The sequence below is a fragment of the Colossoma macropomum genome, unplaced genomic scaffold, assembly GCF_904425465.1.
Source record: "Colossoma macropomum unplaced genomic scaffold, Colossoma_macropomum, whole genome shotgun sequence".
Taxonomy (NCBI): domain Eukaryota; kingdom Metazoa; phylum Chordata; class Actinopteri; order Characiformes; family Serrasalmidae; genus Colossoma; species Colossoma macropomum.
In genome coordinates this window covers 15,972,367-15,996,918 of record NW_023494799.1, presented here as the reverse complement: position 1 = coordinate 15,996,918, position 24,552 = coordinate 15,972,367, and the positions used below count along the sequence as shown (strand labels likewise).

General features: G+C 39.4%; 1 protein-coding gene across 1 annotated transcript in view; it reads left to right on the top strand.

Annotated features, from left to right (window-relative positions):
• Positions 1–427: 427 nt before the first annotated feature.
• xxylt1 (xyloside xylosyltransferase 1) overlaps positions 428–24,552 on the top strand; it is a 57,625-nt gene continuing 33,500 nt past the window's right edge. The window contains exons 1-3 of the mRNA XM_036586761.1: positions 428–593; positions 976–1,501; positions 15,081–15,228. Of these exons, the coding sequence (XP_036442654.1) occupies positions 998–1,501; positions 15,081–15,228 (652 nt within the window). The 5' untranslated portion in view covers positions 428–593; positions 976–997. The remainder of the gene's footprint in view (positions 594–975; positions 1,502–15,080; positions 15,229–24,552) is intronic.

Below are 24,552 nucleotides of genomic sequence, written 5' to 3'. Positions count from 1 at the left end.
AATTGGTGGCATTCCCCTTTAACGTCTGCTCCGCGTTGGTGAGCTTCGCATCTAGCACAGACGAGTTAGTATCGCTGTCAAAATAAAAGTGTCGGTAGAAAATTATTCAAAAGCTGCTTACTGAAATGGGAAGACTGTGTTAAATTCTGAAAGTGAGGTCATGCTTATATGTGAATATTAAAGTTTACTGTCGTTGAATTAATATTAATATAGACTGTTAAAAACCGTGCCACTATGATAAATTGTACAACTATTTTCTTAAAATAATAGCTAAAGAAATACATAAATAAGTAAATACATACATAATATAACTGAAGTTTACGTACTCTAAATATGAATATTTAATATACTGAAATAAGTTTAGATAACACGTTTAGAACAGCAAACGCCTAAGCGGAAATAGTAAACAGACACTGGCAAACTACACCTGGCTTCACGCAGTGCTGTGCAAGTGAGGAGAGCAGTGACTGTGTTCATTTCATTTGGCCGAGTTCTGCATGTTGTGAAATGCCAGATTTTTTTGAACAGTTTATATCGTGAAGAGACGTATTTGTTTCATTAGTAGTGTTATTACTGACCACCTCAACGCAGCGGTAAGGGAGCAATAGTTAGCTAGCGTTAGCATACATGTTTGGCACAGGTTGTCGTATTAGGATTAGTTCAGGTTGTGTTTGTTAGCCAGCTTTCAACCACTTTTTGTGTTTGCACAGCAATCTAATGTATTCGTTTATCCGTCTGCAAAAGACGACGTTATACTGCTTAAAGCTGTGATATGGTCGTTAATGTTTGAATGAATGTGTTTACCTTATGGCATCTTACTCAGTAGAATTTATAGTAACAATAAAAATAATAGTACAGTTAAGTGAAGCTTCCGGGCCTAAATGGGCATAAGTAAAGAAAGAATAGAAATAAACAAAACATAGATCTACGAAATAATAACCGACCTCCTTTCCCTTCTTTCCATCTTTTGAACAGATAACCAAACCTGTGTGGAGGTATGAGTATTCTGCGCTTGTTCTCAGTCACTATGGGGAGGATCAGCACCTTCAGGTCCTATCAGATTGTGCTGCTGCTGGCTGCAGCTATGGCTGTGATGGCATTCTACTACTTTGGCTCAGAAAAGCAAAACTTCTCCAGCACCACGAAGCGAATAAAGCAGACCCAAGCAAGTCACAACTCCAACCGCAATGATGCTGACCTCTCTGTGGACACCCGGTCCGTACATCATGAGGAAAAGGCTGGGATCAGGCACGAACAAGATGGACTTGAGAAGAGGCCAGGCGAGAAGCAGCACTATCACGCCCTCATGATGTTCACCAAGATCGACAGGAGCATGAATCTGCAGAGCAAGTTCGAGGTGGCCATGCGCTCCATGGCGAAACATGGACGCTTCTTGGAGGATGAAGTGCTGGTTCTCCATTATGTCTCTGACGCAGCCAGCAAGGAGTTGGGCATGAGGATGCTGCCTGAGCTGCTCATGGAAGCAACCTTTCAGTATGAGGTAAGAACTGATGCCACTGAACAAGTGGAAATGGTTAACGTTAAGGGAGCCATCCAGTGTTTATCTGTTTTATCATGGTCAAATACCACAGGCAGTAATTTTGACTTGAAAGAAGAGAAAGCCCTTGACTCAGAATATACCTATAAAACAAGCCAATGGGCAGTTGGTTCAGCTTTGCTTGAGTCAGTTGGTTTTTTGCTCTTTCCCCAAGTGCAGGGGCAAATGTTGAAAGATAGACTGTGGTAATTGACACTGTGCTATAGATAAGTGACCACTGACCCTCCCCTTGAAGATCTGCTTTCCTACAGAGTTTAGTTACCTCTTCCACTATCTAATATGCTGCCTCCTCCTTTCCTAAGACTAATGCATCTGATCCAGCCAGACGTTAATTAGCTGGAGCAGGTGTGGCAGATTGTGGTGGGACCCTGACTTTGCAGGAAGGTAAATCTCCAGGACCAGCGTTGGTGACCACTGCTATAGTTATGCTGCAGATAGACATTAGGTTGAAAAACACTTCTGTGTTCTTTTAAAGGGGAGTTTTCAACATATCTGCATATTTCAATTATCAATATAAACAAAGTTTTTCAGAGTGGTTTGATGTGAGAGAGGACATTGTATAGGAATTTATTGACTCAGGTTTCTTTGTAATAGTGGTGACAGGAACCAGAGGTATAATTGCTATCAAAAGGGACCAATGAAATTACACGTCTCCTGAGTTTTTACAGTCTTTTGCAGAAGTTTGGGTGCCCCACTCAAATAACATGATTTGTTGATTTAATAAGTAAAAATAAGAACACATCTACTACAGACAACACACTTCTGCATATTTTAATGCACAAGTACTGTTTATTTGCTGAATTTAACATATTTGGAAAAAAAAACATGAAATGTGGTCTCTGCAAACATTATGGCACATTTTATATTTTGTTTTATTTTTTCCAAATGTTAAACTGTGCAAGCAAATAAACATGCACAGAAATTGAAAAAAAGTCATATTTAAGTTTATTCCCTGATGTATTAACTTGATGTATTAACTTGATGTATTAACTTATTTTTGTAATTTGACAAAACTTTTGCATGTGGTTGCATATGTAATGTTAAGAATGGTAAAATAGTAACATTGTATGTAATAAGTGAGGTAGTTTTGAAAGGCATTAAAATCTTCAGACGTCTGGTTTCCATTACAGTTAACCGTTGTGAACAATTCTGACTCAAAGTTTCTCCAGATGACATATTTCCCTTAAATCCACTCTGAGCAACTTTTTGGGACGTGTAAACAGAAATCTAACTGACCTTTCTGTAAACCCCTCTTTAAACAAATAGCAAAATACAAAATTACAAAAGCATGTTCTGCAAAATAAAAAGAAATGAAATACAACTACTTATCACAACTGCAAGCACATTTTTTGTGCACTGAAGGGCTGAGAAACAGCATTACCTCAACAGTTTTTTCTGTGAAGGCTACAAAAGCAAAAAATATGTATTTATTTATATAGGCACACAATAACAAATACATATTCTTGTTTAATTATTATTTTTTTGTTATTAGTTGTGTGATGTGGTGTCAAACATGGTGGGTTGTATTTAGTTTAAAAATAACATTCTTGCTTTTAGAGTGCAGTTAGGCACTTGGTTCTTAGTTAGTCCAGGACTCTTATTTTGAAGGACTCTGGAGGGTGTATGGTAGCGAGCCATAGTCCAGCTGGCTAGCAGAAAAAGTAGAGCCTGAGCTAGCCTGTGTGCTGCATGTTCCCCCCTTTGCTGCAGCTGCTTTAAGTTAAGTTTCCAATAAAGCAGAGTTGTGGGCCGATATTTCTCCAAGTCTCCAAGTGTGTGTTTTGTAGTTGACCGTTTGGCCGAATGGGTAAGTTACTCATCTCCTGTGTGGGAGAGCAGGTTCAGTCCCAGCGCATAGAAGCAGCGGTCGGATTCACAAAAATGTCTTAAAATAGAAAATCTTCTTCTTAAATATGTGTTTTTTCTTAACCCAGGCTTGTAACTGGTGGTGCTGGTAACGTAGTGACGTCTCTCTGGCGCTGCTTATGTGAGGTAATTAAATCTGTTCTGTCATAACTGCTCTAACAATGCGGTTATCGCGGAAACTCATATCGCAATAACAGTGTAAATACGATTCATTGTGCTTAATGCAGAGCTACAGAAAAATCAGTGTAATACCCTGGTAAGAAACATGTTGCATTACTCTCTAGACACTGTCTGTTGTGACAGTAGTAGAATGTCCTGTTATTGGTGTCTGGCTTAAATGATTGCATAATGTTGCTTTCACTCTTGGTTTACCAGGTTACATTGGCATTGTTGAACAGAGAAGGGCACACATAGCAAGCCCACGTCATCTTCAGTGCCTCGTGCCAGAGGCTAGAAAGGTCACACAACAGACATTTCCTCTGCATCATTGCACAGACAAACACTACATATCTCTCAGTCCCACAGCTCCCACAGGAACACTCACACCAGCAGCTAGTCCAGACTCTACTTAGAACGTATCATACCAGTTAATTGTTTACTTGAAACCAAATCGTCTGAACTAGGCAACAAATGTTTCGTGTGAAGGGGCGTAGAAAGTGAAAACCACGTTTTAGTGGCAATTCAAGATGTAGCGTTTGGAGGATGCTTTGAGAATGCTGACTTTTGCGAGAGGTCCTGAGAAAAGCCTCTTTCTGTAGATTATGTGCATGTGGCATGAAGGCCTTTGAGGCATTTCAAAACGTTAGTGTCAGGGTGCACAAAATAACAGTATTTATCTTTATCGTCATAAATCACTTTGCATTATGTCAGAATGCGCTTTTCTGAGCATATTGCGGATAACGACTGTACAGAACACTGACCAGCTCTATGTTTCTGTACGAAGAGAGTATTTTTGTCCTGATTAACTGGATTTAGTGTAGCACACTATCGTCTTTTGACATAATCTGAAATTGTCTTCTGCCCTTTTACACTGTCTCAAAATTTCATGATGAATGGAACAATAGAAATGGTCTGGAATTACTTGGAAGAAATCATTTATCTATTAACATCTATCAAAAGGTTAAGAGCGTTTTTCATTCTCCTGTGACGTTATGTTTTTGGAGGTGCTCTGATAGTAACGATATGTGAATCATTGAATAGAAATTATTGTACTTAGTAGAATTTGATAGAAATGTTTACATGTGCTTATGCTGGGTTTTTTTTGTCTGTTCCAATTTAACAAACCTCAGAAAATGTAAATATTGTGTATCATAACAATGTCTTGAGGTTTCACAATGTTATATTCTTGCCATCTCGCCCACCCCATCTAATAGTACCTAGGTGTGAGTACTTTATATAGATAACCCATGTCTGCTGTGAAATACCCACATTTTAAATGATGATGAAAGCTCTATAGAATATTGTGCAGTATAATAATTGTGTGTGTGGAGAATCAATGCCTTCCAATTCATCTTAACAATGTTATAATGAGACTTTGTTTCTTTTGAGCTTCCCTCAGGCAGTAAAGATGATGGGTCACAAGGCCTAACATACTGTTGGCAATAAACTGGTTTGTAAGCCTCTCCTGTACAGAATAGCAGTTAGCTTAATCGTCTGCACATTTAATGTTCTGGCTACAGTTCTGTGCTTCTTAGTAAAGCATGGAAAGCAGAGAAAGCAGCTTAAATTGGAAGGACATCATCTGCTGTAGTGTTTCTCAATCCCTGTATAAAGCGATGAGCTGTCCAGTTCGTTGTTTGCACTGCTTGAACACAATGAATTCACAATCTGAATCAGGGCTTTCGTAAAGTTTTGTTGAATATACAGTGCCCTCCACAAATATTGGCACCGTGGTAAACATGAGCAAAGCTGCCTGTAAAAAAATTCTTTTTTTTAATCATGAAATGAATATTTTTCTCAAATCTGTGTATGCTGCAATTGTTGGCACCCTTTATTTAATACTTTGTGCAGCTTCCCTTAACAAAGGTAACAGAGTCTTCTCTGGAGAACACGTTGCATGGGATCTAAGACCATTCCTCCATACAGCGTCTTTCTGATTCTGGAGGTCCATGTCATTGTCATGAGGTCATTGTCTTGCTGGAAGATCCAACCATGGCTCAGTTTACACTTTCTGGCTGAGGCTGTCAGGTTTTGATTTGCAGGCTGTAAAAAACTACTTTGAATATTAGACAAAGGTAACCCAAGTAAACACAAATTACTGTTTTTAAATGATGACTTTTATTTATTGAAGGAAAAATGCTGTTTCAGCCCTGCCTGGCCCTATGTGAAAAAGTAATTGCCTCCTTGGCTACAAAATCAACCGGTTAACCAAATTCAGTTGACTATTAAGTTCAATTTCGCTATCCACACCGAGGCTTGATTACTGCCAGACCTGCTGAATCTAAACATCACTTAAATAGAACCTGTCTGGCAATGTGAAACAGGCTAGAAAGTCTCATAAAGCAGCATATGATGCCATGTTCTAAATAGATTCAAATACAGATGTGAAACAAAATAATTGAAATCTACCAGTTTGGAAATGGGTTACCAAGCCATTGCTAAGGCTCTGGCACTCCAGTGAACCACAGTGAAAGCTATTATCCGCAAATGGACAAAACCTGGACAAGTGGTGAACCTTCCCAGGAGTGGCCAGCCTACCAAAGTTTCACCAAGAACACATCAATGACTCATCCAGGAGGTCACAAAAGAACCCAGACGAACATCTAAAGAACTGCAGGCCTCACTTGCCTCAGTTAAGGTCAATGTACATGATTCCACAATAAGAAAGACACTGGGCAAAAACGGCATCCGTGAGAGAGTTGCAGTTCATTCCACCTTAAGAACATCATACGAACAGTCAAATATGGTGGTAGTGAGATGGTCTGGGGCTGCTTTGCTTCTGCAGGACCTGAGTGACTTGTCATAATTGATGGAACCATGGAGTCCATGACAACAGGTATCCAGTCAAGTTGTCTCAAGCCTTTGGAAGAAAAACAGCTCCACAACATCACAGATCCTCCACCATACTTCACAGTGAGGATGAGGTATTTTTCTGTATCACTTTTCAGAAAAAAAAAGCTCTAATTTGTTCTCATCTGATTATAGAACACAGTCTCATTGAAAGTTCCAGTGACGTCTAGCAAACTGTAGGTGTTTGAGTTCGTTTGTCCTGGCCAGCAGAGGCTTTCTTCTGGCAACCCTTCCAAACAGCTTGTGGTTATGTAGGTGTTCTGTAGTTTTTTCCCCCAACTTTGATCCTTTGAGATTCTTTGTCCTCCTCCTCACTGTGCATGGGGTCAGTATAGACGTATGTCCTCTTCCCAGCAGATTCTTAACATCTCCAGTTGCTTTAAACTTCTTAATTAGTGCCCTGATAGTAGAAAAGGGGATTTTCAATTGTTTTGCTGTTTTCTTGCAGCCATTTCCTGATTTTTGCAACTCAGCAACCTCATCATTAGTGCATTCTCTGGTCTTTCTCATAATGATGGATGACTGAGGGAATTTGGCCTTTGTGTCATCTCATATTTATACCCCAATGAAGCGATTTTAAAATATAAAACAGAAATGTGAATATACTTCAGTACATCTTTGTGGCACACAAAGATTTGAGAAAAAATGTTTTATAATAAGGGTTTAGTTTTTTTTTCTTTTCTTTCAATTATTGTTTACCAGGGATGCCAATATTTGTGAAGGGCACTGTACAAAGCAGTATTAATAGAATAGAGATGATCTCGTGCTAAACCAGGAAATCTGCCCTGTACATTGTAGATCTGCATGTACGTAGATGTTATAGATCAGTTGTGAACATGTAAATTTAAGCTGTGAAAGCAACAACCAAAATAGACCAAAATCATTTACAGATGCATTTTTTAAATATGCTAATGAATAATGATAGGTTCACCGTGAATATTAGAACAGTGTCAAAATTATGCAGTGTAGAAGTACACTGCTGCTGGGGAAGTGTGAGTGTGTGTGTGTGTGTGTGTGTGTGTGTGTGTGAGTGTGTGTATAAAAATGCAGTCTTGAAAATGTTGCTTTCTAATTTTTACATGGACATTGTTTTTATACTTTGTTGTGGATTTTTACATGTAGATGTAGCCAAAATTGTGTTCCGGTGTACTGCATTTACATAGTGATGGTCACATGGGGGCAGTGTTGTTCTGTCTCAGTTGCTCCTCTCTGTCTCTCATCCTTGTTCCTCTTGCACTTTAGGCTATACCTTTGAATAGACTCAGCCTTGTACATGCAGGTATGTGAAGTATGCAAGTCTTTTGGCTGTCCCGTGGTTCTCTGGAGGAATGGGCTCTGTAGTCAGTGCATGGATACAGTGTTCTCCTTATTTGACTCCAACTACCTGCTTCAATCACTTCATTGTGAACTTAAGTTTCAGTTGCTTTTTGGGATCTAAATAGACAGCAGGCTTATGTTAGGTGTAAAAATATCTGGTAGGGCTTTGGATAATCATCTTAGATCTTTATCATTGGATGCAATACTGATGCAGTTACAGCTTCTTGCTCAGTGTAGACAATAGCTTCTCCTGCCCAGCAACATCCCTGCTTAGCATGATCCTTTGCCTTGGATCAAGGGGCAGTTTGCTCAGTTTAGCACAGGTGGCATTTAGCCAGCAGTCCAGATTACCCCCCCTTTAATCCACTTCGTCCCAGCCTACACACACACACTTGCACATACACCACACCACACCATACACACCACAAGATAATGAGCATTGGGCTTAATGTGACATCCCATAGTAATCCACTCTGGGCTCTAATAAAGCTCTAATTGGACCTGAATTTTTGGTCAGAACCCAAATATGGCCCACAAAATTTCTTTCTGATCCTGACCTGACTCAAAACACAGCACAATGTTTTGAGTCCGAACCCAACTGGAGTCAAAATTCTGCTCAAGCCCGACCTGAACCAAATCTTTGTGTTTTTGGTCCAAAACTGAACCTAAACCCAATGAAATTCTGTCCGAGCCTGACCTGACATGACCCACAACAAATTTTGTCCAAAAATTTTGCGTCCTATTTGCGGTGCTATATAGCAAGATGTAAGCCTTCACCTTTTTAATACTAGAACCTTATTTCTGCACGTAGAACATGCTGAACGTTAAAAAAAAATAACAAAAACAATAACTGGCCAAACAACTTAAACATTCTTTTGGCTGCACTAAACTCTCCCCTCATAGATCAATTTGCTCATGAGCATGGGCCCTGTGAACCTTGTTGCTGAGTGGGTGACTCCAGCATGCCAGATGAATGTCAATAATAAAGGATAAAAATGAAAGGCGTGCTTGGAGCACCAAACGCATATTTGGAATTTCCACTTTATTTTAACGTTATTTCAGCCTCTCAGCTACATTGAGCAAGTGAGTAAGGTACACTCAGCTTCCTCACGCAGAGTGTCTTTCAGCACTGACAACTAGAGCCAAGCAATTTAACATTTTGCTGTTTCCCTTTGTGTAAATAATCTCTTTATATCCCTTGCTTCAGTCTTTCACAGAACTATCTTTCAAAAGAACTGCACGACATGGTGATTTTCATAGCTTATCACAGTAACTGTTAGGAAAAGAGGTGGAACATCATTAGTTGTTGTCAGTTTGTTTCATATCCGTGTTCTTTATTTCCAGGAATTCTCATTTTTATTATGTATTTTCAGCATTATAGTTGCAGTGCCTAATTCCAGTTCCCTTTTTCTCCATCAGTCCTGAGAGCTTTGTGATGATTTTTATCCTTTGGTTTTGTTTTCATGTTAAAGTGTTGGCACACCTTTAGAATAAAATCTACTTGTAACTATCATTTTTTGTAGTTTATGTCAAAATATTCTGTTTTAAAGTCCCAGGGAACAAAAGTAAAATATTAAAAATGTTTCCTTGATACTAAACTTGACTGTTACATTAAACATCCAGCGAAGCTTGAATTAAAAATATAAGATATGAGAGAACTTTGTGGGCGTGGCTAATAAGCAGGTTGATTGACAGCACTCTGTCCAACACTGCTGGCCTGCTCCGCTTCTCATACTGAACTAAAATCATTATCCAGCTTTTATGTGACAGTAACTGTGTGAAACAATCACGAACAAACATCGTCTCAAACATTGTAGTCTGGATAAACTTTCCATACTGCGCTGTGCTCACGCTGTGCGGTACTATGTAGCAAGATGTAAGCCTTCACCTCTTTAATACTAGAACCTTATTTCTGCACGTAGAACATGTTGAACATAAAAAATAACAATAACAATCTTTGGCCAAACAATTTAAACATGACTCTAGCATGCCGGATAAAAGTTAATAATAAAGGATAAGAGAGAAATATGGTGAAATGTATCCGTCATTTCATTGGTCATTGGAACTTTATTCAGAGGGTATACTAACGTGTTTGTCTGCAAGAACAAGATTAACCTTAACAGATTTAGGTTACTCTGGACCTTTAAACAGTGATAAGCTCTGCAAAGTGTTAGAATTCTTTCAGGGTCTAAAGGGTTAAACAGACAGAACCAAACGATTGCTCAATTAATCATCAAAATAATTGCTAGATTTCTCGAGTTACAACATAATCAGTAATTTTTAATGCTTGTTTATATATCACACACAATGCTTTACACACAGCTTTAGGGCAACTGAATGGAAATTTCAAGTCCGCTATACACTCCCACACTTGTCCCTCCTCTGCTTGATAGAGTTCAGTACAAACCAACAGTATATAGGCTCTGGGAATACAAGATCTAACCAGCTGTGGCTGGACATTAGTGGTGAGAGGCTTGCTGTAATTGTTGTGCTTCCCTTGGCCGATATGAATGAATGAGTGAGGTGAGTGCCCAGAAAACAAACGTAGGCCTCTTTTGTGCTCCCAGCATGAGCAACAGTCATGTTATGGCAGAACAAGTAATACTTTGAAATCTTTCCTTGCTGATTTCTTAAATATTACACTCATAAATATTAAGGTGCCAGACAAGGAGGTATGCAGCCTTTCAGTGGATGGTTCTTAAAAGAACCATTTTTGTAAATAAGATATACAAGTGCATGTTGCACGATTAGAGGGATATGGCTCAATCCCATTTCACCCCTCACCCCTACCGCTTAGCCCTTAGCCCTCTGTTTTGTGCGTTCACGTCTAGGGGCAGGAAAATTCATACTAGAAGCTGCCGAATAGCTGACTTAAGTTTCATATTACTGAAGAATTAGGGTTGACGATAATAAATAATTACTGGAACTCCCCCGTTTGACGGCATATGATGCCCTAAATGTAACTAAAGCCTAGCAGTGAGGCTGTTGAACTTTACCCTCCTCTGCTGTCACTGCAGACTGGCTGGGTCACCTACAGAGCACTGCTGGTAGCAAAACCAGCATATTTACAAATATCTGCTTACTCAGAATACAGCAGCTTAGGTCTGACTATTCACTGGGAAGTGAAAAGGAGTGTTTTAGGCTAGACTGCTTTTGAATGCGGCATAACACAGGGCAGTCAGTCATAGTTAATGTACATATAACAGTCTTTAAAGACCTGGTGACAAAAACAGCTGATGCACATCGGAAAAATCATTATGGAAAATGTAAAGGTTGGAAATGGCTGTAAATGTAAAAATGAATTATGGCTGGTTTTAGTTGTACATAAAACTTCACAAATGTCATAAATGGACCTCTGGAAAAAAATGAAATACAAAACAAATAAGCCTCTTTAGTCTAAGCTTAGGCTTAATCTGGGTCTGGCAAACTGGCCGTCTTTCTCCTAACAACAGTTGTTATGTTGTGAAGCTATTGGGAAACAAATTCAGCCCAGACCAGCTGCTCAGGAAGCTGCAGTTATGCTCTTCGTTCGGCTGACTCGAGATCAGCCTTTGCATCCTCAGCTTTCAACAGGACTATCAGGAGGTAAAGGGAAGCACTGACCCCACAGCAGATGGTCTGTGTCTCCAGGAAGAGTGCTGAAGGAAGTCAGAAATAACATGGGCTTCCCTTGTGGAGGATTCAGGCAAGAGGCCTGGCAGAAGTAGCATTACATACTTTTTTCCATGTAACAGGAACCCCTTTTGCCCTTTTGTTATTGCAGATAATAGTGTTTTTTTTAAAGAAACTGTAGAATAAATCCATGAAGGTTTTAAAATGTTGATGATTTGAGGCTATAATTCAGGCCATGCTATAGCTCTAGCCTATTGTCCAGGTTCTTTGAACACTCATTAAACACTAGCTGAACTCTTAACCTTCATTCTCAAGTGCTGGAAAACTGTAATATGCTCCTGTGTTCTCAGATTGGTTTTCAAATATCTGTGGCCGTACTGTGAATAAATCTTGCATGTATACAAAAATACCACCTTCCCCGCTTCCAGGATTTAATACAGCCAGGAGCCTTTTTATTTAATAAATAGGCACTTCCTCAAGCAAGTAATTCAAAGTCCTTTATATACTGAGGAAGTTTGGTTCCCTGACTCCTTTTTTTAAATTGCTTAATGGAGCTTGGTTGTGTGCTGGCTATGCAAAACTGTTACACATTCATAGAGGGAGGTCTGAATTGTGTAAGCTCAGCGTAAACTTTTATAATAAATATCCAATCTCTTGTTCATACTGTTACATTTGAAGTGACTTATTTATCCAAGCTTCTGCAGCTATAGAGACATGTAAAACCACAAAGTGGCTTTTGTGTACGGAAACACCAAAACCTCCATTGATTATAATGATGAATAGAAATTGTGGGCTGATGCAAATGTCTGATATTAATCATTAGCATATCTGCTGATGCTGATACATAAACATTTATAAAATGGAGAATTTGGGACTAAATAAAGTAGAATAAGTAGAATGCAGGCATTTTAGCACAGCAGCCCAGCATCAGCTAAATGCTCTGCTCTTCTCAAGTACAGTTAATACAGTGAGGTGAAACAAGTATTCAGACACTTATGTTTTTCTTATCTAAGATACTTCCAGTGCATATATCCACTTCAAACTGACACACACAATTTTGACTTTGAAATATGAACAGAAAAGCATGTATTTATAAACAAAAATGATAGAGAAAGAAGTATTGAGACAGGAGCATGTTTACCGCTGTGTTACATCACCGTTCCATTTAACAGCACTTAATAATCATTTGAAGACCAAAGACACAAACTGATTCAGTTTTGAAAGTGGACTTTTTTGCCAGAAGTGGGGTTGTTTTTTAGGAGTTGGGCAGGAACTTTTAATGCTTCAGTAGACCAAGAGATTTTGGACAACTTCATGCTCCCAACTTTGTGGGAACAGTTTGGGGATGGCCCCTTCCTGTTCCAACATGACTGCGCACCAGTGCACAAAGCAAGGTCCATAAAGACATGGATGAGCGAGTTTGGTGTGGAAGAACTTGACTGGCCTCAACCCAATAGAACACCTTTGGGATGAATTAGAGCGGAGACTGCGAGCCAGGCCTTCTCGTCCAACATCAGTGTCTGACCTCACAAATGCACTTCTGGAAGAATGGTCAAAAATTCCCATAAACACACTCCTAAACCTTGTGGAAAGCCTTCCCAGAAGAGTTGAAGCTGTTATAGCTGCAAAAGGTGGGCTGACATCATATTAAACCCTATGGATTAACAATGGGGTGTCACTCATATGCGTGTGAAGGCAGACGAGTGAATACTTTTGGCAGTATAGTGTATATTGTTCTTGACAAAGGTCCTAAGAAAAAGTCTACATCAGATTCATGATGTGTTCTTAAACTGCAGAATTGTTCTCACCTTTGTGCTCTTAAGTGTTCGTAGATTCTGTTCTTACCTAAGAACAAATTCCAAATAAGAAAACATTGGTGAGAATCTTTGTGAAGACTGCGTAAGTGGGTTTTAAGAATGAGAACTGTTGGTGAATGAGACCCAATAATCTTAATACAAACCACTGGAAAGCTGTGTGTGTGTCAGTAAGTTCCGTGCAGTGTTGCCTGAGGGTATAGTCTGGTGTCGGCTCTTAAGCGCGATTTCAAACACCCTCGATGCTGTGATATTTGCGTTACACCTACACACTTTACACAGTGCATATTATCCCCATACTGTTGATTCATTGCAATGAAAGTGAATAAAAACACTTGATGTATGCACACATATGAGCACACACATCAGCTGAACTCTGTATCAATGCATAGAGATATTAAAAAGTGGACTGTAGAACATAGTATTGATAATGTGAAGTGTATAGATGAATAGCCAGAAACTGCTTTAAACATAACCTACATAAGAACCTGACAGTTGTATAACATAAATACAATGTGACCTTGGCTCAGTGCACCTCAGTAGTTCTTGAAAGCCGTCTGCACACCCATGTGCGATTTCCCCACACCGACATCTCACTTTCTCCCATAATTTTATTACTTCTGGATGTTTGCTTTCATTGGAGTACTGTTATCGTCTCAAAAAGTGGCCCCGAACACCACTATTTTTAGCTGTGTGCTGCATGTGTTAGTAAGCTTGTTTAGCGGTCCCATTAAAATTCAAAAATATTCCTCAACTGAACCGTAGAAACTATTTGTTTTATTGGAAATTAAATAAAATTAAACTTTTTTTTTTGGTGTAACATTTGGGTAATTGTATAGTCATTTACGTCTCTAGGCTTGCAGCAATAGCAATAACTTTTGTGGTCAAACTGCTTTTTTAACAAACAGGATGGCTCTTTCATGGGACTTTGTTGACTTGCATGTTGCTGCTTTATTTAACAACGAATACCCCAATAGTTTTGATTATAAAAGATTAATAAGAATCATAAAAACAACCATTTATGAAATATTGAATTGGGAGCCAGTTAAAATGTTGTTAAAATGGCTCTAAAATCGTGTTATTGTGAAAGTGTCAAGTGATTCTTGACTGCAGAACTAAAAGGGTCTTTCAAAAAGTGGTTTGGCTGTATCTTTTGAACTTGTTCTCTGAATATTCTTGTTTATGGGCTGTGGATGGAACAAGAGGATTTGTTTTGTGTCTTCAATACAGGTGTCTTTCCTTGGGTATCTGTTCTAACAGACGACTCTAAGCTATACATGATCTCCATTTACTTGCTCCAGTGTTTAGATTGTTTTAATCTGTTTTGGTGTTTTTAAAAAATCTACACACATCCTCCTTAAATGCTACAAGAATTGTTGAATTCAGTAGCTGTTGGCTAATCCTGAATTTGAGCTTGAATCTCATCGGTGCTGTTGTGTTTCAGTGGACTGAAGGTTGAATGGTAATCTCACTTCAGAACATATTTGTTTACACTGCAATAAAAGCCTTAATAGGAAATCTGTGGTGACTGTTTTTTTCTCTCTCTCTCTGTCTTCCCCAATCCGCTTTATGTAATCTAGCGAGAGATCCACATTATCTGATTGTGATTGCTGACTAGCTGCCAAATCCATGCAGCGCAGGACAGGATTAAGTTCCTTGTACCGTAGACATTCAAAGCCATTGTGTTAGATGTAAAATGGAGGAGACATTAAAGAGGAATGTCACGGTTCAGTAGGTCATTGTCATGGTCCTTCAGAGTGAGGCCTCAGAGTTGAATGAAGTTGAATCCTGATAATGTGAACATATACTGTGAACTGAAAGTACCTATACATGTATTGTGTGCTTGCAGTATTGCAGAACACCAGGCAACGTCTCGCTGAGCTTTGTCCGGTTGTCTTTTTCAGGTGGTGTTTCATGATGTTGGTGATTTGACGGAGAAGCTGTTCCCCATCGTAGAGGCCATGCAGAAGCACTTCAGTGCAGGCTCTGGGGCCTACTACAGTGATGCCATCTTCTTCCTTTCAGTGGCCATGCATCGTATCATGCCTGCAGGTAAGCTGGGTGTGTAAACACAGTAACAGGAAATTTCATGACAGTTTTGAGGCCACAAAAAAAATTACCAACTACTATTTTAGGTGCATATGTAGTGCTTTATATAAGGCAAATGAGGCAGTGCTACGACAACTGCGGTTGTTGCATGTCTTGCAACATAATATTCTTATATAAAAAATTTTGATATGCTGTGGAAGGATTAATAAGTATTTCTTTCTTTCACCCATCATCCATACATATGTACAGTCTTATCACAAAACTTTGGGCACCCTAGGTCAAATTTGTGACCCAAACTTGCTAGTTAGTTTAAAGCTATATTTTGTAAATTGGTGGAAATGGTGCAATGTGTGGGAGAATATCTTCTTCCTTGCGCAGAACAGTCTGATGATTGTGAGTGTTTTCAAGGAAAATTTGAAGAGAACTCAAAGTCAAAACTCAGAGAACAACATGTAAGTGAATTTGACTATCTACTATTGCCATCATATCTTTATCAGTATCATGTTGATTTTGCATTTTGACCTAAATATTAAGCTGGACCTTTTTTTTTACTGTGTGTGTGTGACATTGATAGGTAAAAACATATGCCGAAAAGCTCCCGAAATTGGACGTGACACCTCTTACTTTAAAATGGTTTTCAGGCTTTACTGGATGACTTGCAGCAGCATGCGCACACCATATTTTAGTGTGTTTTTATTTTTTGCCTGTGTTACTTCTTTTTTTTTTTTTAACAACTTTTTTGTTAACAACTTTTTTGTGCAACTTTCACGTATTGGCTGCGTTCACACTCACAAAAAAGATCTACATTTACACTGACCAGACTCTAAAAAAGTTTCAGTTTTTCTCCTGGAGTGTGAACTGATGCAACTAAGCTGTCTTGCTTACTGGTTATATTAGCTTAGCACTAGTTAGTAGTAATTCTCTAAAATCAGCAATAGACACATCAACGTACCATTCTAGTTTACGTTCTGGGGCTCTTGTCATAGTGCTTCATGACTTTGTCTTCACCTAGAAGAGTAAGGAATTTACTAAATTGTCATTGGCATCAGCTACAAGTGTCACCAAAGACGAGGAGAACACACGTTAGGGGCTGTTGATACCACTATTGAGCTGGTATCAAAAACTGTAAAACTGAAACCTTCAGTGCTAGACCAATGGAAAAAGCCCAGTTCCAATTTTCTGTTGCCAAAGGTTCTGGTAGGAAGAAAAGGTTCTGTGCGGTGGAAAAAAAAACACTGAAAATAAGTGAATGCATCTTCTACAGGGAGCACATTCATTTTATTTATTTTGTTATTTATGCATAAGACTTACATTATTCCAGATTTAAACTTTGCTTCATAATGCAAACTTGTTAGTTTTATAAATGAAAACAATGTGAACACTTTCATCATCTGCCTAAATCTTGGTAACAGATTTTTCTGTAATATGAGCAAAAGTAGAGCAGCCTCGCACATTCTAACAGTGTACAAACTGTTTAGCAGATGTGGACATCCACAATAGGCCTTCAGTCAGTGAGACAGAGAAAGCAGTTTGACACAAGGCCAGTGTCAGCTGTGCTAGAGCTGGGGGGAGGAGGAGGTGTGGGGGCAGTCGGTGAGACTGTCGTGCTCACAGGTGCTGCACCAACACGTGGCACGGTGCACAGGGAGGGGAGGGGGAGACGCGCTTCTGATTGTCCTCATACAGTGCTCTGGACACAGGGCTCTGCTGATGCTGTCCACCCCGTCGTGCTTTTTTCACTCTCTGACAGCAATGCATCTTGGGACCACTCTCCCTACCATCCAAAACACCTGCTTGGCCTTTTTGGAGGGATCGATGAGGTCCCTGGGACTCCTCAACTTTTATACAGGGACAGGCAGGGAAGCAATTCAAGAGACAGAGATGAAGTTTTAATGGACTTGAGTTCTTGAGGTGTGTGTGTGTGTGTGTGTGTGTGTGCATGTCAGTTGTTAGCATGTAGCACTAACTAAAGTATACAGGTATAGTAAAGTATGCATTGGCTATTTTATTAGGGATAGATGACCTGATATTATGTTGTTGGTTCATTTTTAACAAAGCAGTGATGGCAACAATTACCTTTGATTTTTGATTATACTTTTAACAAGCGAAGATAGAAATGAAAATGTCCAGAAATTATGGATAACTTATTTATTACACGTAAAACGATAAGTTATGATTTTACAAATAATTTACTGCTTTCTGGAGGCTTGTCTGCAGAGGTGGTCAGCCACTGAAGTTCTGTGCTTTCAAACTCCTGCAGAAGCAGTGTGGATCCGCACACCGCAGCAGTTGAGGACTAGAGGATGATTGTCACAAACTGTGCAGCAACAGATGAGCTATTGTCTCTAACTTTACATCTGCAAGGTGTGCCTAACAGATTGGACAGTAAGTGGGCACAGTGTTTTAAAAAACTTCTGCAGCACTGCTGAGTCTGATCCACTCACAAAAGTGCAACATACACAAACATACCATGACCACGTCGGTGTCACTGCAGTGCTAATAATGACCCATTAGATGCTCTATGGTGGTGATATGGGGGTCCTGACCATTGAACAACAGAGTGAAAGGGGGCTAAAGTATACAGAGAACTGTAATTGTAGATTGTAAAGTGCGCTGAAATGATAAGTGGAGCTGATAAAATGGACAGTGAGTACAGATACAAGAAGGTTTACATAATTAATTAATTTGCCAGTCAGTGTATATATATGGGATATGCATGATATGTTGCCCATACAAAAAACATAATTAAAATTTTCACAGTAATATGTACATATAAGAGGGGCCTTTGGGATGTTGGTACATTGAAGGAAAAAAACATGACTTAGTCACTGTAAGCCTGACTCTGCAGTGCTGAATATCTTTTCTGTGTGGACTGTTACTGTGATGTCTTCTGAGAGAGGATTTGCTCTCTACACCCATCTGCACTTGCTAAAACATTTGCAGTAGACAGCCCAAATAATATCAGAAGGCACCTGTGGATAAAAATAAAATGTTCAATCAAGAAAGAACCCTAGCTGAGAGGAGGAAAAACATGAAAAGATGCACAAGGTGGGTTGTTTCAATCTAACGGATTGGCCATCAGTGTAGCTCTGTGTTACATTTGGATCAGTTGAGGCTTACTTGCTCTCAGATGATAATCCCATAGACTACTTTCCAAAAGACATTGTCCAGATTTAGATCAGAAAAGTGCTTTTGTGCAGTACTGATGATGCTTTGGAACTTCAATAAAAACACTGCTGTTCTCTGCACTGTTTTCTTTTAATTTGTGTCTTTATAGTGAATGAGTGTATTTGGATTTGCTCGGCGTGATGTCTACGCTGGCCTCATTTATCCTGAAGCGCTGCCTGCTGTGCCTCTCTCTTTCTCTTGCTTTTTTTCATGAGTGCCTGTGTTTTTGTGAAGAGGCTGTTTAGAACTGCCGGGAGTCCCAGTGCTTGCGGCTGAAAGTGAGTGGTGTGTGGTGGGTGAGGAGAGGAAAGAGGGAAAATGACAGCTACGGAAAAAAAGTTCAATGTGTGATTTTTGTTGTTTTGTTTTTTGTCCCCACGCATGTTGTGATGTTGCTTGTGGACAGTTTTTTTATTTATTTTATTTTTTACAATAGTTGCCTGAGACACACAAACATTAATGCTAGCCTTTACACTGCTGAGAAGTAGGTCAGTGCACTTCATTCTTTTCCTGCTGTTCACCTTGATGGAAATCTCCCAGATGTTTGAATGGATGTTTTTGCTGTCCATTGTACATTGTACTTTTGCTGCATGGCCTTTTTCCAGAAACGCCGTGCTCAGAAGTCATGATATCCATATCGGTGGAAGGTTATAAAGAGTATGATTGCTGGAAGTCTGTTAGGCCCCTTGTCTTTGCATCATACTCTGTGTTTTGTATAACTTGCAAGTCTATATACTGTCTTATCACATTATAAAGACTATGGCTTTGTAACATTAAAAACATTTAAAGTAGGGATGGACAATGATACTGGAATCATATCAGTTAAATACATATTTGATGAAACAGCTGAACGTACAGTGATGCTGGGCTACTGCGCTGATATTTTTATTCATTTTAGTGCATTTGAAATCCTACATAAATAAACGTTATATTTCACTGTAATGGTCATCAAGATGGATTTCGCCCCAGTTTCTATGTTCAAAAACGTTTGTGGATCTTCATCAATATCAGCATCGACAGACATGTACGTGAAGAATATTAGATATCTGCACTGGCCCACAATTCACTTATCAGTTTATCCCTAATATAAAGAGACATTGGATAGAGCTGGGCGATATGGCCGAAAACGTTATCACGATAAACAAAATTCATATCGTTCGATATCGATACATATCGCGATAAATGTCAAATCATGATTTCTTTCACGTTTGAAGGCTGATTTTGCTCCTGGGTGGTTAATTGTGGTTTTAAACTATCACTTATGGTCGGATCATGACAAACACTCGGCAAACAGTGGAACATTTCACTAATCTGTCATGGAAGAGTGGGAGAAAGTTTCTGAGCTGTTTTTATCAGCTTGAAAAGCACAGCTGCAATTTTTGTAATAGTCATGATTTAAGAAAGAAAACATTATTTTTAGCTGTCTGGTGACGAGCGCTCAACTACCCCGTTACAGATGCTAAACAAGTGGCCAACAACAGTGCTAAACTCTTTAGTTTCTCAACAACGTCAACTCGGTTTGGGAGGTCACTGCGGTCACTCCTACCACATCCATGTCAGAGCATATCACAGTATTCAGACACCAGCTAGCGACGACTGGATTCTTTATGCTATCGCAGTAGTTTAAGGGGTGAACCGCAGTATATCTGACGTTCGCTGTGTAAAAGCATTATCTGCAGTGTGAATCTCTCACACCAGTCAAACAGAGTCCTCCTTTTAGGTATGTTTAAACTGAAAGCGGTGATTTTGTGTCGTGTTTGATCTACCGTACCATCAATTCACCGTGTTTTGCCGGAGCGCTGCTTCAAGTTAGCCAGCAGCTAAAAACAGCTAGCCTGGAAAGATAGCGCTCTCCCGCTCTCCAATGCCTCACAGCTTCCTCAGTTTACTTTCGAACATGAATCCACTTCTTTCTTTCACTTTCGTTGCTCGAGAATACTAAAATATGACGGTTTGGCGCTGTAACACGGCGCTGTAGACCTGATTTAACACCGCTAAAGTTGTTAGGATGCACGGAAAGAGGTGAGTTCGCTGTTGGACAGTACAGTTACACCACTGACCTCGTCACTCACACTCGGTCATAGGAGAACAAATCGCCGGTCGCTCCACTCAAACAGGGACTGTATAACTCGCCGCGTTTCAGCCGTTGCTAAAGTATATTTGGCGACCCTTTTTTTACTCATGGCCCCCTCCCTCTCTAATCAAGTCGAAAAATTCAGAAGTGCGCCCTCTCCTGGCGACAGCAGAGTAGTGTCGCTTTCCTTGCAGTAGAAAACGCCACCAAGGCTTTCACTAAAACGTGGAAGTGTGAGAATGGTGTATTATATCAAACATTTATTGAACCTGTCTTATCGCTCTATCGAGGAAAAGTTATATCGCGATACTTATCGTTATCGTTTTATCGCCCAGCCCTAACATTGGACCAGACTCCTTAAACACACAACCAGATTTAACATAATGTTAAAGGCTTTTACACACCAAGCACAATTTATTTGTTCAGTATATTCAGACGACAATAAATTAAGCATGTGTATAACTGATACCTTGCACTGCAAGCACGTTTTTTTGGATGGTGAAAATGCAACATTATTTTATTCTTCTTTTGTTTGATTTTTGTGAACTTTTACTAGTGGCATAAACTTACTGTCCAATCAGTAAACCTCTGGCGATGGCATGGCGACAACCAAGCTGATGGATTAGCTCTGTTCCAGCAACTAGAACTTTTTTGACAATGGTCAAGACTATGGCTTTGTAATGTTTGACTTCGGCTTCCTCATAGTTGGTGTTAACATCTCCTAAAGCAGCTCAAATGGGGCTCAAAGTGAGTTACAGAGTTATGTGTGAAAGCTCAAATACAGTTCCAGCCGCTGAATGAGGTAGAAAGTAGCCCACCCAATGTCATTGTTTGCCTGTCTGAATATTTCACATTTTCGTGTTGTTTACTCATGTTATGTTCAGTTGGTAACAGCAAATAACATTGTGGTAACATATTTCTCATTCAGAAACAGGGATTACCAGCCTCTTTATTTTTTGCATGAGTTGTGGCACTACCACTCTTTTCTCTCATTTGCAGTGGCAGTTCTTAACAAAACACTGTCCAGTAAAAAATTACACCTGAAAAAGTCTAACAGTAAATTTCCCCAGTAAGAAGCCAGTGTGGATTGAATTGTCTTTTCTATGTTTCCAAATGTGTTTTGTAAAGCATGCAAGTTATAAACAAATTATGCACATTTACCCAGTCTGTTAATTAACCAATGCACAGTTCGATCTGTTTGGATTGAGTATCATGTTGGATTGAGTATCATGTTGGAGTACATGAGGAGGAAAATAACTTGGATTCCCATGAGTTTTTGCTGAAATACACATTTAGGAGCTCATTATTAAAGGAATAAGCCAGGACAGGCCATGCATTAGTGATTCTACCATGGTAAATAGTGACAAAATACAGTATGCTGAAATACATAATTAATAAAGGCTTTCAACATGCCTCAGAGTTATTAAAAAACACATTTTCATGATTTAATTCAAAAAAATTAGATTGAGGAGATTCAGTTTTTTGCTCTGTCATGATTTTAAAGAATGCTTGAAGTTGTCAGCTCAACACAGACATGCAGTTTTTGTCAAGTGCTAGGACTTTATTCACAGTCCCCATTCTGTCATTCTAGTACAGATACATTGTGTGATGCATCAAGTGTGACGCCTTGATGTTTTTTTCTTTCCCTTTTATTTATTTTTTAATCTTGACAGTGGACAGACGTCCATTTTGGCACCCAAACAGACAATCACTGAGCATTTCACTTCATTTGAATTACTTCAAGAACTTTTTTTTAGTGTCTTTTATCTAGGGACACACAACAAAAACACACAACAGTAAGAAGAGACCAGTGTACTACTCACTGCTACGGGGACATTATAAGTAGGATTCGCATTGGTGTAAGATTCTATACCTTTTTTTTTTTATCTTACGCCAAGGTTTCCAACGACGCTGATAAATCTGTGAAACTGTAACAGTGGCCAAAATTTCTTGACCAAAGTATATATATCGATGAGGCTGTACTACCTTCCCTGCTAATGCTCTGCCTCGCATATAATGTAGCCGCATTCAGTTCCTACATCTTTCTGCCTTCAGTCATCTCTGTAGTAGGCCAAATTGCTGTTCAGCCAAGAACAGTCCATTTTTTGGTCCTCAAATCTCTATCATTGCTTCAAGTAGTATGTTTCAGATCATGTTCCAGATCATAAAGAGAAGAGATCCACTGGCAGCCATACATGCCATGACACCCATGTTTCATAGATTAGTTGGTACACTTTGGATTATGGACAGTTTACCAGTTTTATTTACAGTCCCCATTGTCTTTCTAGTACAGATTCATCTTTGATTGTTCTCCACTGTCCTTAGGACAGGACTCAGAAACTTTCTGTCCTCTTAGAAAACTTCAAACTGGACTTTCAGTTCTAGATTTTTTCATGCGTGAAAATATTCAGTCATCCATTGCTTTGGTCTGCCAGGTTAATTGCTTGACATTTGACATACTTTGCTGGCATTGACACTACTTTGGTCCTCAAGGTTAGAGACAACAGCAACAGACTTCACATACAAATGGCCTTTCTAGAGTGAACTTTAGATATTTTGTTGTCTTTTTTGTTTGCTCTCTTCTCCATGAATGCATAGCTGGCCAAGAGACAACTCAGCTGCCAATTTTCCAGTTATTTATGGTAAGCTGAAATCTGCAACTGTGTTTAAACAGGGCCACGACTACTATATGGTTCACCCAGCACAGATGTCAATGACCTTGAATTAAAGCTGTCTATTTGCACATAAACCTCATAGTCATTGAACAAAGCCAAAACAACAAAAACTGCATCACTGACTTGTTACAGACTGCAGTGTTGCTGACTTTCATAATAAATATCTCAACTGTTCAGTTATTTATAACATTTGCATACATTTAAGTTTGAGGCCCACTTGTTTGCAGGAATGTCTGGGGTCGGGGGGTCTGCTTGTTCACATTACTCTTCCTCTCTCCTCTGCCGGGCTTGTTCCAGATATTGAATACTTTCTAATCAATATGAACTAGCCCTGTGGCTCTGTGGTTTAGTTATGTGTCGGACAGTGACACTGTCTGTGTCATTGTTGCACATGTGACTGAGCTGTCTACTTTCAAATATCACTCATAACAACTCATAATAGTTATCTCTTTGTCAGATAGAAGTCATGTGAACTCTTTTTATCTTTTAAACAATAGAGCTAAAAGGGGAAAAAGTCAGGCATGTGCTGGTCATTGAAAGAATGAACTTACGAAAAAATTTCAGTCTTTCATTTTCTCATTCATTATGTCATGCAGGGTTTCAAACATGCTGGCTTGATGGCCTGTGATGTGAGTCTAATGCCTCTACATTAAAGTAAAATCTAGCCTCCAGTTAGACACATTGGGAAACTTGATAAAATGACAACACTGACTGTGATGATGGAGATTTTGTACAAATTGACCGATTTCTTCTCTTTTGTGGGCTTCTGTTCCACGTGTTTGACAGATCACGAGGAAAGGCTTTTATAGACACACTGTTGGAATGTCTTCTTTTCATTAGAAGAATGCTAATGCCAAAGCAGAAAGTTTGCATCAACATGATGTCGCTCTGAGAGACTGTGTAGTATTGATGCTTTGACTTTTCAGCGCTCTAGCGACCTATATAATTTGTTTTTCCAGGGCAACATTGTGTGTATTTTGCAGTGCAGGAAGACTCAGTTGACCACAGGAGGGATTGGGTGGCAAGAGTCCTTCATGGAGTGTGATGTATTGATTCAGTCAGCCTTATAGAAGTGTGATAAAGTGCAACAATTAGCATTGTTTTTCAATTGCTTGGAGGCTCCTTGTAGTGTTGGTAGGCCTAGTACTTTCAAACAATGTAGAAGGCAGGTACAGGGGTAGCACCACACCTTTAAGTGAACAGTCATGTTTGGCTTGGTGTCAGATGGTGCTGTGATATACCAGAGGTTTGAAAAAACGTCGAAGCCATTTCAGAAAAAAGCGAGGAAAAACCTTACCGGTGGCGTCTTTGGGCATGTTTCAAACAGAAGGAGGACAAAGCTGCTTGATGTTCACGATGTGTACACTCCCATTCACAGGCTCAACTCCTTCAAACTCTTAAAAAGAAACA